The following is a 14,961-nucleotide window of genomic DNA, read 5'->3' as shown; positions in this document are numbered from 1 at the left end:
GTCATTTGTAATATATTATACACTTTATAATCTTTTTTATCTTTTTCAAAAAAACTTAATATGACAATTCTAATATGTTTGTATATATTTTATAATGTAAATATGTGTGTATGTTTTTGTGTGTACAAAATAAGTAATTTATTTCCATTTAATTATTGTAATTTTATAATTTCATAATATCCCAATATACTAATCCCTATTAAAATTATTATTCAATATATATTTAAGAAGAAAAAAAGCTTCAACATAGAAAGACCTTTCATGAAATAACGGAAAGCATCGCGATATAATTACTTCTAATAATTAACAATCTCTCAATTTCGTTCTCGGAGGTAGATAAAAGAAAGAACCGTATAAATTCATCACACGGCGCCGCTCGGCACGCGAGAATCCATAGATTCATGGATCCGTGGATCTATGGATCGTTGATCTACGCGCTACGGTACTGCAGCCGGGCACGAGTCTCGCCGAGGCTCGCCGAGCGGTGCCGACGATCCTCGCCGAGTCGGGCCGTACGCTCTCGGGTCCTTGCGTGCGCGAGAGCAGTCCGAAAATCCGGCGCGAGTGCGGCCGCGTGATTTGTCGGCGTTCGCGCGCACCGCTCGATCATCGGCGAATAATCGTTTGGCGCTAGCGCAGTCGGCGCTCGGCGCGCCTGCCGTCGTGTGATTTAGTGTGTGCCGCGTGGTCGTACGTTTCGCATCGTGCTCGTCGACGAGCGAGTACACGTGCACGACGTTGTTAGCGATTACGAATGTACGCGAGATACGAATTCTTCGCTTCCTAACGGGTCCGTTCCTTCGACGAGCGGCGAAGGAACCGCGACGCGTAGCTTCGACGAGAGATCGAGCGGACAATCCCGCTCGTCGCCGTGATTATCCTCTCTCTCTTTTTTTTTTTTTTTTTTTTTTGCAAAGAGACGAGTTTCGCGCTACGTGCCGCGACTGAGTTAGTAAGAAAGCGACAATAGCCCGCCGTCGCGCAGCTGTTTATGCGGAAACGTACCCGCGACGTACCGTCATCGACCTCGCGCTTGTAATGTTGACGCCACGTGGGTTTCAAACGGAAGGGATATTATAAGGGCTTTCCCATTGAACAACGATTGACAATTTTTTCTGTTATTTATACTTTAAAAATAGTTTGTGTTTAAAGGGAGAATAATTTATGTTTTTATTTATCATTATTTACCTATCGTGATATTTGAAGTATTATTGTGTTCGTTTTGACGTGTACGTGCATGCGCTTAATCAACAATTATTTTAATATTATTAAAGAATAAGCGGCTTGATAATTAGCTTGATAATTATAAAATTAAAAATGTGAGAACTATCATTTTTATTGAAATCTTACTGCATCGTCACAGTTACTGAACGGCTTCAATTAACCTACTTAATCGAGATAAAAGCAGAAATCAGTTTCATAATTGAATAATAATTAGTTTAACATCCGAATGAACTAGAGCAACAGTAAAAAATCGGTACGTTTGCTTAAAAATAATTTATTTGATTACTTCCTAAAGAAACTAAATCCAATGAAAAAGGAAAAAAGAGAATTAATCTATCGCATATATTTTTTTTTAATCTAAATTTATTTGATAAGTCTATAGAAATAGATGGACAAAAATTTTCCACTAATAATTCTTTTTTCTTTCATTTCTTTTAATATTTCTTTTGATAGATTTCTCTAATAATAGGCAATTATTGATAGGTAAAAGAGAAACAAAGTCCGAGCAAATTACACGATGACAAATAATAGCTCTTGTTTCCTATGATAATTAACGGAAGCTGCGATAAATTTTTCCGTCAACTGTCCGTCTGTCTGATTCATTGATTTTTTGAATATCGAATTTGATAAAAACAAATAATCATATGAGATACATTTATCAAGTAAGTAGATAATAATATTAATAATATTAATAGATTAATATTAATAATATACGAATACATATTCAATATTAATTTTACAAAATTCAGAGGCGTCTATCGAATATTGAATTATATAAGAATAATAAAAATAAATGGTTACATTCATGTAACATTCATCGCGTAATAAACAACTACCGCCAATGACGGCATTGCGATCAACGATAACGCACGCGTGGCGGTGCCCGTGATAAGGGCAAACACGAATGCGACTTATCAACATTTCCGCGGAAAACGTTTGGACGTGCGGTTCTTTACATCCTCTTCGTGCCGCGGATTGCGATTTGCGACGATGATTTTTCTTCCTGCACTTTTGACTTGCGTGATTATCATTGTACTGCAATCTGGGAACACGTAATAACGCGCGTGAAAACGCGAACTCATCAATACCGGTTTCGGAACGGAACGGCAAAGCATATTCGAAGTTAGATCTAATGAATAGCGTGAAATGGAAAAATCGGAGATGACATTGCGGGAAATAACGGAGGAATTTTCTATAGACATTCTAGAATTAAACAATAAAAATTATACGTGAAATGGGCGAGCTGAAGACAGTACGGATGTAAATTTTTAAATAATTATAAAAGTTTCCCGAAAATCTTTACGGCGTAAAAACAAAAAAAAAAACAGTATAAGATAAGATGCATTTCTATTTTTATTTAGATTTTAGATTTGCAAAACGCAATGAGAGAGATAAGAACACTGCCACAAAAATGCCGCAATTAGGAATCTTCTTTCAAGATTTCAGATTGAGAAAGAATGAAATGAATAAACGTAAAAACGTTGAACAGCAATTTGTGTGAGATTTGAAGTGACGTTCACACGGAATTAAAGTGAATTGAGCCTTAGAAAAGGGACGAGAATGAACTATTCGCCCACTGCCAATCGCAGTTTCTTGCACGGGAGTGGCAAGGCTGCTCTAATCTCCAATAAGGTAGTTTACGCCACTCTCGACAGCCTAGCCCTAAAACGAACGAGATTACCTTTGCAGTTGCTTCCTGTGGAAAGCGATAATGTTGCAGATAAAACAGAGAAGTCGGATAAAGAGAAGAAACTCGCCAATGGAAAAATTTCAACTAAGCTACTACCTTGCGAGGTATGTTACTCTTTAAAAGAATCTGAAAAATCCAACTGTAAATCTTAGGATTGTTCGAAGCTTAATGGACTAGGCCAAACTTGCTTTTTACAATACGTCAATATTTACAATATTTAATTAAATACTTAATATTAAATACAAACGTATTGAATAAATGAGCCAAAATTTTTAATGCAAATATTTATTTTATGATGCTTGAGAAATTATTTCGAGTAAAAGAGCTTTTTAAATTTAAAACAATTCTACGAACGTTTTTCGAGTGCTTAGGAATTGTCAAAATTTCTGAAAAAAAAAAATAATTTTATTAAATTACTATTCTTTACTTATGGAGTGTAATGCTATTCGAATAGCAATAGATTTCTCAAATTCAAGAGTACTCTTTTACATTTTCGCGCATTACCCGGATGTGTATTTAAAAATAAGAATTTACGTAGCGAGAGAAGAGACCGGATAAGTTTTCTCTTACGTACGTGAGAATACGCATGAGATACGCATATGCGGATACATGAGCAAAAGGATGCTAATAACCGGAGGAGTGGCTTGTTAATTCTTACGAGCTTGCTAGCTTACCACATCGGATAAGAATCGCGAAGATGGAGCATCTCTCTCTTTTTTTTCATATCTCGTTATCGCGATTATGCGAAAAAGTTCTCGCAGTTCTTCGAGTAGTTCCATTCGAAAATTTAATCTACGTCTAAAATGAGACTTTTCCGGGCAATATCGAACGACTGTTATCGCACGATACGGTTTTATTGCGAGACAACTATGATTTCCTCGTATCGCTAACATTCCATCGGTTTGATGAAGGTACGGAATGCGACAGGTAAAAAACGACAACTTATGGTCGGCGCACGTGTTGCTTTCCATAAAACCGCAAAATTCCATCTTAGTCATGGCAAATGTCGCCTTGCGAAAGTGAGGAAAGTTGTAAGAAAAATTGCTCCTCATTCATTACAAAAAAAAAATTCTTAATTTTCTTTAATTTTTTAAATTCTTACTTTTATAGAATTGTAATTGTATATCTTAATAACATTTTTCTGTAAATATATCTTCATCAAGAATTAACTTTATAAAAATTTTTTTCTGTTTTTTTATCAAAATTCAATATCAAAATTAAATATTGCTTTGTATATAAGTTCTATAAATTTTATATAATGAAATATATAAGATAGGTTATTTAAATTAAAAAAATATATTATTTTTATCAAAAAGAAATAATTTTATTATAAAGATTAATTCCATCTTTATAATTTCTAAGCTTTTCATGCAATATAATCAATTATTATAGAAACTGCATTAATTAATAAAAATAATTAATGTTTTTTTTAAAAAGCACTATATTATATTTTAAAAGCGTACACAAAAGATTTCTCTATGGATATTTAGATAGCATTTTAATTATAGTAAAATAAAATTTTTTATATTTTGTTAAAAACTCTTTCTCTTTCATGACATTTGCAGCGATTAGTTCAATTAATTGTCCATTTAATTACGCTCATTTCATTATTAGGTGAAATCCGGGACGAATCAGTGTAAAAGTGCCTCCAAGTGCCTGGCCTTCTCTTCCACGAATACAGAGAACCAGTCGACAACTTGTGCCACCAGAATACTAGAGTCCGATACCGAATGCAATATCGAGAATACTCTCGGAAAGGAAATTCAGACGTCAACAAACGCGACGGGAATCGTAGAAAATACTGTAGAAAGTCCATTTTCCGCAATTGTATCCAAAGAATCTCGCGCCAAAGACTTTCGAAGTGACAAAAGCGATGATTTGGCACAACCACAAACGGAGACGAATTCTCACGATGATGATAATCTCACTGAGGTCCAATGTGACAAGAAAAAATGCTCGATCGAGAGGAAAGACTCCAATTCGTCCAGCGACTACGAAAGGATCAGCATATCAGACTACAAAGTCTCAACGCACGATTCCGAAGTTCCAGACAAAACAGTTCTCGAATCCACGGTATACATTTACAAGATCAAGGAAAATACTCCGGTTTCTTTGCAAATAACCACCAAGTCGCGATCTGTAGATGACTTGGCTATAACGGAAGCCACGTACGAAAATCCTTTCGAGGAGTATTCGAAACAGGACTCGATCAGCAACGAGAACAGCGATGTCTCGTCGCGGTACAAGAAGAAGAAGAAACGCTTCACCAGGAACGTGCTGCACTACGTGCCGCGGCATCTGGTGAAGCAACCGAAGAAGAAGAAGCTGAAGAAAAAATACGCTCTGAGCAGCTCGCTGAGCTCCCTGCAAACGGCACCTGTCTCAAAGACCGCCTCGGAGTGGTGTGACAGGTTCAAGAGCCTACCGAGGGACCAGCTGAAGAACACGATCATCTCGTCACCCACGAACTTTGTCCACGTGGCATCTGCGACGAATCCCAGCTTGGTTCGGAACTCGGTTGGGTCCGATCTGGAGCGGATCATGATTACTCATCAGCAGATATGCGCTACGTTGCCTCTACTCGTTGGAAAGGACGAGCGACGCAAGAATGAGAACGCCGAGCAGCCCAAGGTTGTTGGAAGAATGTCTCCCGTGAACGACGTGATCTCCAGGCAATCCGGGCGATCAGCCGTCGAAAGCGTCACGGGTACGTTCTCTCGATACATCAGATTTCTTCGTCTTCGAGTTTGATAATCGTGAAAGAATTTATGTAAATATCGTCTTGCACAAATGCCGGTTGATTTGCACAAATGTGCAATCAAAAAAAAAAATGTGCCTTCGAATCTATATAACGTCGAGTTGAATAATTGAAAACGTTGAGCAAACGCATTATATAGCAATTCTCTTAGCGAGCAATAAGATTGATAGCTATTATAAAAATATTAAAAATGATGAATAATTGAAAAATAATCTATAATATTAATATTTTTTTTTTATTTATTTATGATTAATTATATGATTCCATTGTTATTCGAAACTTTCAATATTGCATTTAAATCTAGATATTAATTGGCAATCGTGTCTTAAAAAATTCTTTAAAAATAGTAGTTATATACGAAAGGTATATTAAAAAATATACGTTATATGTCACATTTCTCTAAGGAAGTTATCGGATGTGTTACTTTAATCGGAAAATCCGGAAAACAATGACAAAACAATAAAATATCTTCCCATTGTTCTGTATATCTAAAAGTAAAAGAGAAAAAAAGTTTTTGGATAAGAGTTTGGATAAGTTTTTTTGGATAAAATTGACTAATACTAAAATGTCCCTTTTAAGTGTTGGAAGATATTGATAAAATTCGTAAACAACGTGTAGCGTGATTTTTAAAGACAGATATATAATCGATGTGAGCATGTATACAGGTGTTATCTCTTTGTTCATACAAGGAGTAGTAGGAGTTTCCTCTGGCGATAACTGGCTGAGAAGTTTCTGACAACGGATTTCGTTACAGATAGAAGCGATCGCACGAACTACGCGGAGATACAGAGCGATTTATCGAGAGATTCGCAGTCGGCGAAAGTTTTGGAGTCCGGCCAGATGGCGAAAATCGCGACGGAGAATCAGGCCGTTTCGCCGGAAGGTGAGACGTACGAGCCGGTCTGCGAGTCTTCCCCTCGGGCCCAGCTACGGGCCAACAGCAGTTTTCTGTGGAGCAATCACGGACCGAAGGCGAGTTTTCCGAACGGCAAGCAGGATGCGAACGCTACGTGCCACGCCTCGAGGGAAAACGACGAGGGCACCGACAGCGAGGAGTATGACGACGTCGGACCGTCAAACTTCATTGCTCAAGCGGTACGAATTATCGTATGCATAGAGATTCCGTTATCGCGAATCTCGATAGAATGGAAATTAATTTCCGCGCAACTGATGAACGCAAGCTCCTGCGCTCTTCTCTGTAATAACGAAGCGAAGTGCATTCCGAAGCGACGGATTTTCCACGCGGCAGTCTTGAAAGTCCAACGATTTTTTTTGCATTGAAGAAAAATTAAATTTATTTCGCTAAACGAAGCAATAGAAGGATTTTTTGTGTGCGAAATTGTTACCTAGAAAAATTGAAGCTAATGCGTGCGTAAATAGATATTTTTCAAGTAATTTAAATAAATTATCGGGAAAAAAGATATGACGTTTATAATAGCTTCAATTTAAAGTTATTCTCGGACAAAAAAAGAACGTTGATGCGCGAGCATAGCTTTCGCGCGATTGCTAAACGCACGGTGCGTCAAATTGGCAACCGTCAGCGAAGGTGAAACGGAATGTCGAATAATCGATTCGCACCACGCTATACGTGCACGCTTGCAAATTGACGACGGAAATATGGTATCACGAACGATGCGTAATTCGATTCATTTACATGAAGTCTTTCCCCTCGAATTTCGCTTTCAGCAGCATACTCCGCACGCGCCGTCTCTCTTTATCGCATAAAAAATTAACCTCTGTATTGTCGACGCGTGCATTCTATTCATCCACGCGCAAGTGCAACACGCGCTCGTCTCTTTCGACAAATAAAAGAAATACATACAAGTAATAAATTTCTTGTCAGGAATCCGATTACGATGACGTGGGCCCGCCAACGACAATTCGCCCGATCGAGGAATCCGTCGTTGATACCGACGACTGCGACGAGATCTACGACGACGTGATGCCGCCCAACTTTAAGCAGGACGGTCCGAAAATCGTCGACGAGAACGATTATCTGATCCCGCAGCCCGAGGAAGTCGGCGAGGAGTTGTCGAGCGTGGAATTGCGAGCGGCGTCCAGGGATGGTCGCGCAAGGGTGAAAATCGCCGGATCGCCGAGTTTCGCACCGAACACGATGAACGACGATCATCGGTATTTCTCGGCGACGAACAATGAATATTCCAGCGTGGACTGCGAGAATGATCTGGACGAGGAGGAGCGGGACGAGCTGGGTGTGTATGACGACGTTGGCCTGCCGTCGCCCAGTGAGGAACGTGTCAATAGCCTTTACGCCGGCTCCACACCCGGCTCTGTCTTAGGTACGACCTCGATGAACGGCAAGGAATCCGAGTGGGAGGACCTGGAAGAGGTCTCGAGCGCCTCGCGCTGTCCTTGCCGGACCGATGATCCATGGTAAGCGTGGGAATGAGAGGATAATAGGAAAACACAGGGGGTTTCGCGATATTGTCTGAGAGGGGAACGGAAACATGACGTGATATGATATCTCTCTCTCTCTCTCTCTCTCTCTCTCTCTCTCTCTCTCTGTCTCTCTCTCTCTCTCTCTCTCTCTCTCTCTCTCTCTCTCTCTCTCTCTCTTACGAGAGATGGAAGGAACGGCCGTTGAGAGGCCGCGGACATTTGACTCGGAGATTCGCGATTCCGATAAGACGATAGAATCGCGTTGCGGTGTTATGAATACGCAAACCGGGCATATCTTTGAAGATCAGGCTGTCTGATTTTCCTGCCTGATTTTTCTAATTGCGTAACGCGCCAAGGCGCAGATGTCGTCGCGAAAAGAATTTCAGCGCGCGCGCGCGGCCACGATAAGGCTTGTTTCGAAGGTATACGTATTTTTTTTCGCGCGGCTTCGTTACAGCGATAACGCGGAGCGGAATTGAAAATAGCTGATCGCCTTCACCTCGGTCGAAGGCGATTAATCATTATTAGACCTACTAGAGGTTAATATACAGGCGCGACGAATCCGCTCGTCGCGAGTGTTTCGAAAACACAGTACGGGGACGGTCGTCGCGATAGCACCGGCGATTAAAAAGCGACGTCACGTTAAATATCTCGATCGTTATCAGTACATTCCGAACGAGGATGAACAAGCGTTTAACATACTTAATGCGACGCTATCGTACCGCGGATAATTATAGCGCTGACAAAGACACGGTCGACGATGCCCGCGATTATTAAGCCTCCTATAAGAATAATAAGAATAATAAGACTTCATGCGATCGCACGAATGAAGGAGGGAATACGAGTAAGCCTGCGGTAATTACAGCGGAGGAGGGACCGAGGGGCAAATCACATCGCCCAAGAAGAAGCAGGCTCAGCGATGGTCACGGCATGTCAGGAAACAACGGTCCAGGAGATCTCGCAGAAGCGTCGAGGCGACGCCGATGACCCACGAAACTACGACTACGGTCGACGGTGAGTGCCGACGAAGGAAATTTTGCTATCGAATATAAAACGCGGCGCGCGTGTGCCGCGTAAGTAACGTAACGCTGCTAAGAATACACGAGGCGTCTCTCCTTGAAGGAATCCCGCTACAATCGCCGCTGCGTTCCGCAAATCGCGTGTATGGGTAAGTATAAGTGCATGACTCGCGTCCACGTAAGAGATTTTCGCGTGGGACTCGCTCCTTCGGAGAGAGAGAGCGAAAATCGCCATAAAGCATTGTGCGTTGACTTGAAATTATGCGGCGCACGTACGTCAATTAAGATCCGTCGTTGCAAGGATGTCGAGTGACGTTTTGCGAAAATCAGAGTAGTAATTTTATCTTACTCTGTTACGTTAAGTTACAACGCAACGGGTATTTTTTTCGTCATGTTTCTTGAGATTTTAATTTATATATTGAATACAATTTCGACGTGAGATTGTTTATCTGTGACGCTTCTCGCAAGATACCAGTCTGCCAGCGGTCTGATGGCAGACGGCAAAAATAGATGCGCCGCTAAGATAGGAGTAGATTAAGAATAAATTGTAGGTTGTCGACAGTTGTCGACAATGTCGATATTTATTAAGCGTGTTACGCAGACATTTGCATCACGGAACTACCCAGTGACTCTTGAGCAGTTGGGTGGCTGCGTTTCTCAAACCGTGTCGACAATTCGTACTTTCGACATCGCCCGATGATGTAGCCTTCCTAAAAGACCACGTCGCACGTGACAGGACTTGCACAAGCCTTTTGCCATTCGAGCAGTAACGCGTGGCTCTCGGCACAAAAACGGAATTCAACGGATCGCATCCGTAAACATTCGTGTACGATAATACTCGAATAAGAGACGAGGTGCTATTATCAAGATCTGTCCGACGATAGGAAAGATAAATAAGAAATTTATTGATGAATGAGTACCGAGAAGCTGATAGAATTATCAAGATTCTATTATTAGGAACGTGTTATAAAAATCCATTGATAAATTTAATAATTATTAATTTATAAATGAATTTTATATAATACAATTACAATACAATTAATGCAATTAATGCAATTAGAGTTTGAATTAAGATAAATAATATTAATCAGTCAATTAATAAATTAGAATTCAAATCCTTCAAATCATAATTATTGGAAATATTATATGAAAAGTGTATCACAAAATCATATAAATTAATTCTATAAATTAACATGTAAATCTGAAATTTCCTCCGATATTTTTTCATTTATTACTTTCGCAAAAAAATTGCAGCTCAACATGAAAATCATCGTCATCAGTAGGAATTATTCTCTCGTATTAAAATAGCGCAATAATCAAGCCTCTCTCGTCAAGATTTTTTTTATCGATGACGAAAGATACATTCGCGAATTGGATTATAGATCGAATGTGAAGCTTTTACTTTCTGAAAATATGTGTGTATGTATGTGTGTTCTGGCGAGTTTAATGCCAGTCCATAATTACATCCGAGAAAGTCCCGATGAGGATACCGATTTTTCAATATCGGACGACGCTCTTTCGAGATCTTTCGCCACGTCTTCGGGATTTCCAAACTCGGATTGACACCGCTCGGCGATTAATATTAAACGACTCTTCGATACAATTCTCGGCGGTGTGAGTGTATCTCAACAGTGTTGGTCATGGCCGTGAACGCGGTTTTGCGACTTTGTGCAAAACGAGACAACGGGCGAAACGAGCAGTAATCCGCAACCGCGTTTGTTCCGCGACGAGCGTCGTGTTCGAAGGACGGTGGGCGGTGTAATTGACTTGACGTGTATACCGCTAGTATCGCCTTTAAAGTAATTGAAAGACAAGGCCGCGCGAGGTCGAGGTGCCGCGACAAAGCATCTACTCTCCATTAATTCCGAGTTCCGCTGCACATCGCCGCGTGATCGGAATGCGTACGCAGTTTACGCGCGAGGAACGCGAGCCGAACGCGCGAGACGATGATCCACCGACGACGGTGATTTCGACATCGAGTTCGTTTCGACATCGAATTATCCTGCGAAAGTTGGGTAAATTAGAGGAAGGAGGAGGTTGGAGGAAAATTCTAATTATCCCAAGATTAGCCACAGTAGTCATATATTATTATCGCTTTAGCGAATAAGAATAGTAGAAATGCCATTATTTTTATTAATTATTATTAATATTATTGCTCCTTTAATTAAGGAAATTTATTTTTCTAATCTCTGTGAGAATAATCCACTCGTATTTAAATGACAATAAGAAAATTGACAAACATTAATTCTTGCAAAGTTGTATTATATATAAGTTTTATTACTCGTTTATATGTTTTCTCTATTTTCTCTCTTGCTTTATTTGTTTTATTATCAAGATAGGTACTTTCGTTTATTAGAAAAGTCTCTTTTTATTCCACATTTGGCATGCGGAACTAAGAGAGAACTAAGAGAGAATTCAAGAATTTTGTACAATAATATGTATGACTTCGTAATTATTAATTCAATTTTACAGAATTTCACGCTTTATCACAATTGTTTAATTCTCTTATTTTTCTTATATGCCTTATATTTAAATATGAGCTGTTCTTACAGAATCTTTAAAAAATAAAATAATTTTATTTTTTATTTAAAGAAGCAATGATATTAATATTTTTAAAAATTGATTTTACAACAATTTTTTACTTACAGATAATTCAGTGCATTTTTATTGTTAAAACCGAATGATACATAATGATGCATTAATATGAATAATTATACATATTCATACGGATAATTTATGGTAACTAATACATTTTGTGCGTGCTAAGGGAAATCCATAGAATACTATTAAATGAATTTTCACCGCACTAAACTTCTCCTAACTCATACCTCACGCTAATTACACAACATTAATTCATTTCGAACATTGTTTTCACGTTAATACCATCGTCAATCGTCTGGAAAGCGTCGGTGTTTCTACTGACAACGCGTATGTTGTATAACTTATCGGAAAGTCTCGATTTAATTGAATCTAGCCTAGAGCGGAATGACGAGCGGGATTTATGAATAAAAATACCGACGGCGAAGAGGCCGTTCAGTTTCGCGAGGACGTCGGCACGACGCATTGTACCGTGATATCAGTAAGGATGGTCACGCAGTCACGCACAGTGTTCAGGTAAAAGTTACTTGTTCGTCACACGTGTTTCTACGACGGACGTAATCACGTAACGAGCGCTCACATGCGTACGTAATTGCCCTTTTTTCCTCCTCTTCGCACATACAATCGCCATATGGGTCGCCATCCGTCAGTTTGATAGACTAGGATGTCGTAAGCCGTTCGCCGTGACGTCCAAGTACGCGAGAATCCTCTTCTACTCGCGGGAGAATCCAACGCGAGATGTGAGAAACGATGACTTACACAGGAGTTTAAATGACTTGGGCTCGGTTATACCCCACGGTATTTAGGTTTTAAGTGAGAAAATATTTAAATTAGTCTCTTTTTTTTTTATCTTAAAACTATCTAGCTTAAAATCAATTTCTTAATGTTAAAATTTTTAATATTAAGATATTAAGTAATTGTTTCCGAATTTATGGATATAAATTCAATTAAGAAAAATGGAAAATTATAAGACACTTAAAATTCTGTCTGCCGAGTGATGCCATATCTATGGTATTATCCCACCAAAGCAAGAGCGAAACCTAAAATTAGCACTGATTTTAATAAAATAGGCGCAAATTAAAATATTATAGTTCAGATTTTGCTTTTGCTTTGGTATAGCAAATTAAAAATTTTTAAGTAAAAAATAATATTAGTGCAATCAACAGGTGTTGGATGTAAGCGAGACACGGTTGTTACGATCTAAAAATTCGCTAATCGAAATTTAGGTTGGATAACGCGTGATGCGAGAACGAAGTAGAGAACGCTAATAAATTTAATATCTTACCACGTATCTTACTCTTTGCCGATAAGCCGAGGCAAAAAAAATTGAAAACGGTTGAATGTGCCGTTTTATGGAAAAACGATTTCATTTTGCACGGTCATTGCCTCGGATATGTATTAACAATCGGCTTGAACGTAAGCTTGCTGCACGCATGATGCGCACGATAATGAAAATCTTCTATCTATCCTAATACTATTTCATCTGTACATTAATATTAGGAAATGAGGAAACGTTTATCATTCGTTTTCCCGATGGTCGCTATATTTGTCACTGCAGTATCGACAAGAAACCGAGAAAATTTTAACGAATACTCAAACGTCAAACTTTCATAAATCGACATTTCTATGAAAAATAAGATTTATTATTCTTCACGGAAATACTTGATGAAGTTTCTCACGAAACACAGTGCTTGACAATGTAAACTTATTTCGCCAGTAGGTACAGCCTTTAAAGGGGTCTTCACACAACTAAACATTTTTAATATATAAGATATGTCATTGCATATTGCATTGGATTGTAATCTATTTGATCTCTTTACCCAAATAATAATTATTAGGAATAAAATTGCCATATTGTAATGTTTTTCTTTCGCATGTAGATTTTTTAATTATTCATCCAATGATTAATCAAATAAGAAAATTATTTTTTTACATTATAAGCGATTGAAAATGTTTCTTGAAAAAATTTCATATGTCTAAAAATCATTTAAAAAAATTTTTTTTATTTTTAAAAAGTTTGATGCAAAATATAGGAAGGGCAACAAGTTTTTTTCAGGAAATATGATGTAAAATATAGAAAAAAAAAATTTTTATAAATTCAAAAAATGTTATATTTAGAATCGTAAGTCAATTTTAAATTTCCGTATTCAATATTTGTTTTTCTTATAGTAGATTTTCATATATCAGTATGTGCATCTACTGATAACGTATTCACATTAATAATTCAAATATTCTCACAATAGACAAACTTTCAACCTTTCTTCGTATTTGATAATAGCATCTCAACGTTTCTAATAACACTCGAAAAACTACTGAAAGTAATTTATTTCATTTAAATAATCACCGCACGCACCGCTCTGACATTATCCTCCGGATACTTCCTCACCGTGTGGGAGTCGCCTTAAGGAGATCGTGTGAGAGCCCCTTAAGAAACCCAGCGCGCGAGGTGAAAGCGCCAATTGCGCGCTCTCATTGTCAGTCACGGCCGAGCCGCGAGCTGTACGGTCGCTTCTCTCGTGATTCTCTCGTCGATTCGCGTAGCACGAAAATCCGGCCGGATCTCATCATCGTTCTTGTCGTCGCCGCGCAAAAGACGAAGCCACACGCGCCGAGCGTCGCGCGTTTTGCGAAGCGGACGCGTCCACGTCGGAGCTCATTTCACTCGTCCGGAGCTGCGCGTCGAGACGAGATGTAGAAATGAGAGAGACGCTGAAGAACCGACGACCCAACACGCAAGGTGAGAAAACGAGGCGAGCCCGCCTCGTTACGCCGCCTGTCCGCGCGCTGTTCTCCAATGCTGGATTTTGAACGAGGCCTCCCGGAGAACAACGGCGAGGAGACTCCCTCGCGAACGTCCGCGGTGATACCGCGTCGCCGGTTCTCCGATCTCTAATATTCATTTTTACCGATGACTAAATTCGTTTTTGGTTTCCTTTTAGTGTTAAGAATTAGAAAAGGATAAAGGGTAAATCAAGTTAGTCTACATTGATAGAGATATAATTCTTTAATCGTTCTTTTATGCTCAGTTTGAAATTTTTCTTTTTAGGTTTAAGTAATTGTCGCGTCGTTGGTCCAATTCCAGCGCGATCGCGTGACGATTTCATTTCGACATTTATCGAGATCCAACGAAATTTCGATATACGTTTCATAATTTTATCCTTGTTTTGATATTTTTTTCTATTTGTAGCTCGGTTAAAAGGACTCGAATGTCAATGGATTAATTCATCAAAATTCGTATTCTGTTTTATCATAGATAATAATAATAATGGTAT

The 14,961-nt window shown here is 39.0% G+C and overlaps 2 protein-coding genes across 5 annotated transcripts in view; both read left to right on the top strand.

Moving 5' to 3' along the window:
* The first annotated feature begins 584 nt into the window (after positions 1-584).
* Positions 585-14,961, top strand: part of Exn (Ephexin) — a 20,958-nt gene continuing 6,581 nt past the window's right edge. Inside the window, exons 1-7 of one of the 3 annotated variants that reach the window (XM_011634963.2) lie at positions 585-1,477; positions 1,708-1,886; positions 2,586-3,018; positions 4,529-5,621; positions 6,427-6,767; positions 7,516-8,066; positions 8,938-9,086. In XM_011634963.2, the coding sequence (XP_011633265.2) occupies positions 2,785-3,018; positions 4,529-5,621; positions 6,427-6,767; positions 7,516-8,066; positions 8,938-9,086 (2,368 nt within the window). In that variant the 5' untranslated portion in view covers positions 585-1,477; positions 1,708-1,886; positions 2,586-2,784. The remainder of the gene's footprint in view (positions 1,478-1,707; positions 1,887-2,585; positions 3,019-4,528; positions 5,622-6,426; positions 6,768-7,515; positions 8,067-8,937; positions 9,087-14,961) is intronic. The other 2 variants (XM_011634962.2, XM_011634961.2) reach the window with 2 other exon arrangements.
* LOC148934742 (uncharacterized) overlaps positions 9,247-14,961 on the top strand; it is a 7,024-nt gene continuing 1,309 nt past the window's right edge. For both annotated transcript variants that reach the window (XM_089084033.1, XM_089084034.1), the window contains exon 1: positions 9,247-14,426. In XM_089084033.1, coding sequence (XP_088940159.1) covers positions 14,387-14,426 — 40 coding nt within the window. In that variant the 5' untranslated portion in view covers positions 9,247-14,386. The remainder of the gene's footprint in view (positions 14,427-14,961) is intronic.

Source organism: Pogonomyrmex barbatus, unplaced genomic scaffold (genome assembly GCF_055798465.1).
Source record: "Pogonomyrmex barbatus isolate J1 unplaced genomic scaffold, ASM5579846v1 scaffold8, whole genome shotgun sequence".
Classification (NCBI taxonomy): domain Eukaryota; kingdom Metazoa; phylum Arthropoda; class Insecta; order Hymenoptera; family Formicidae; genus Pogonomyrmex; species Pogonomyrmex barbatus.
Note: the sequence above shows the minus strand (reverse complement) of the source record. Positions and strands in the feature narration are given on the sequence as shown.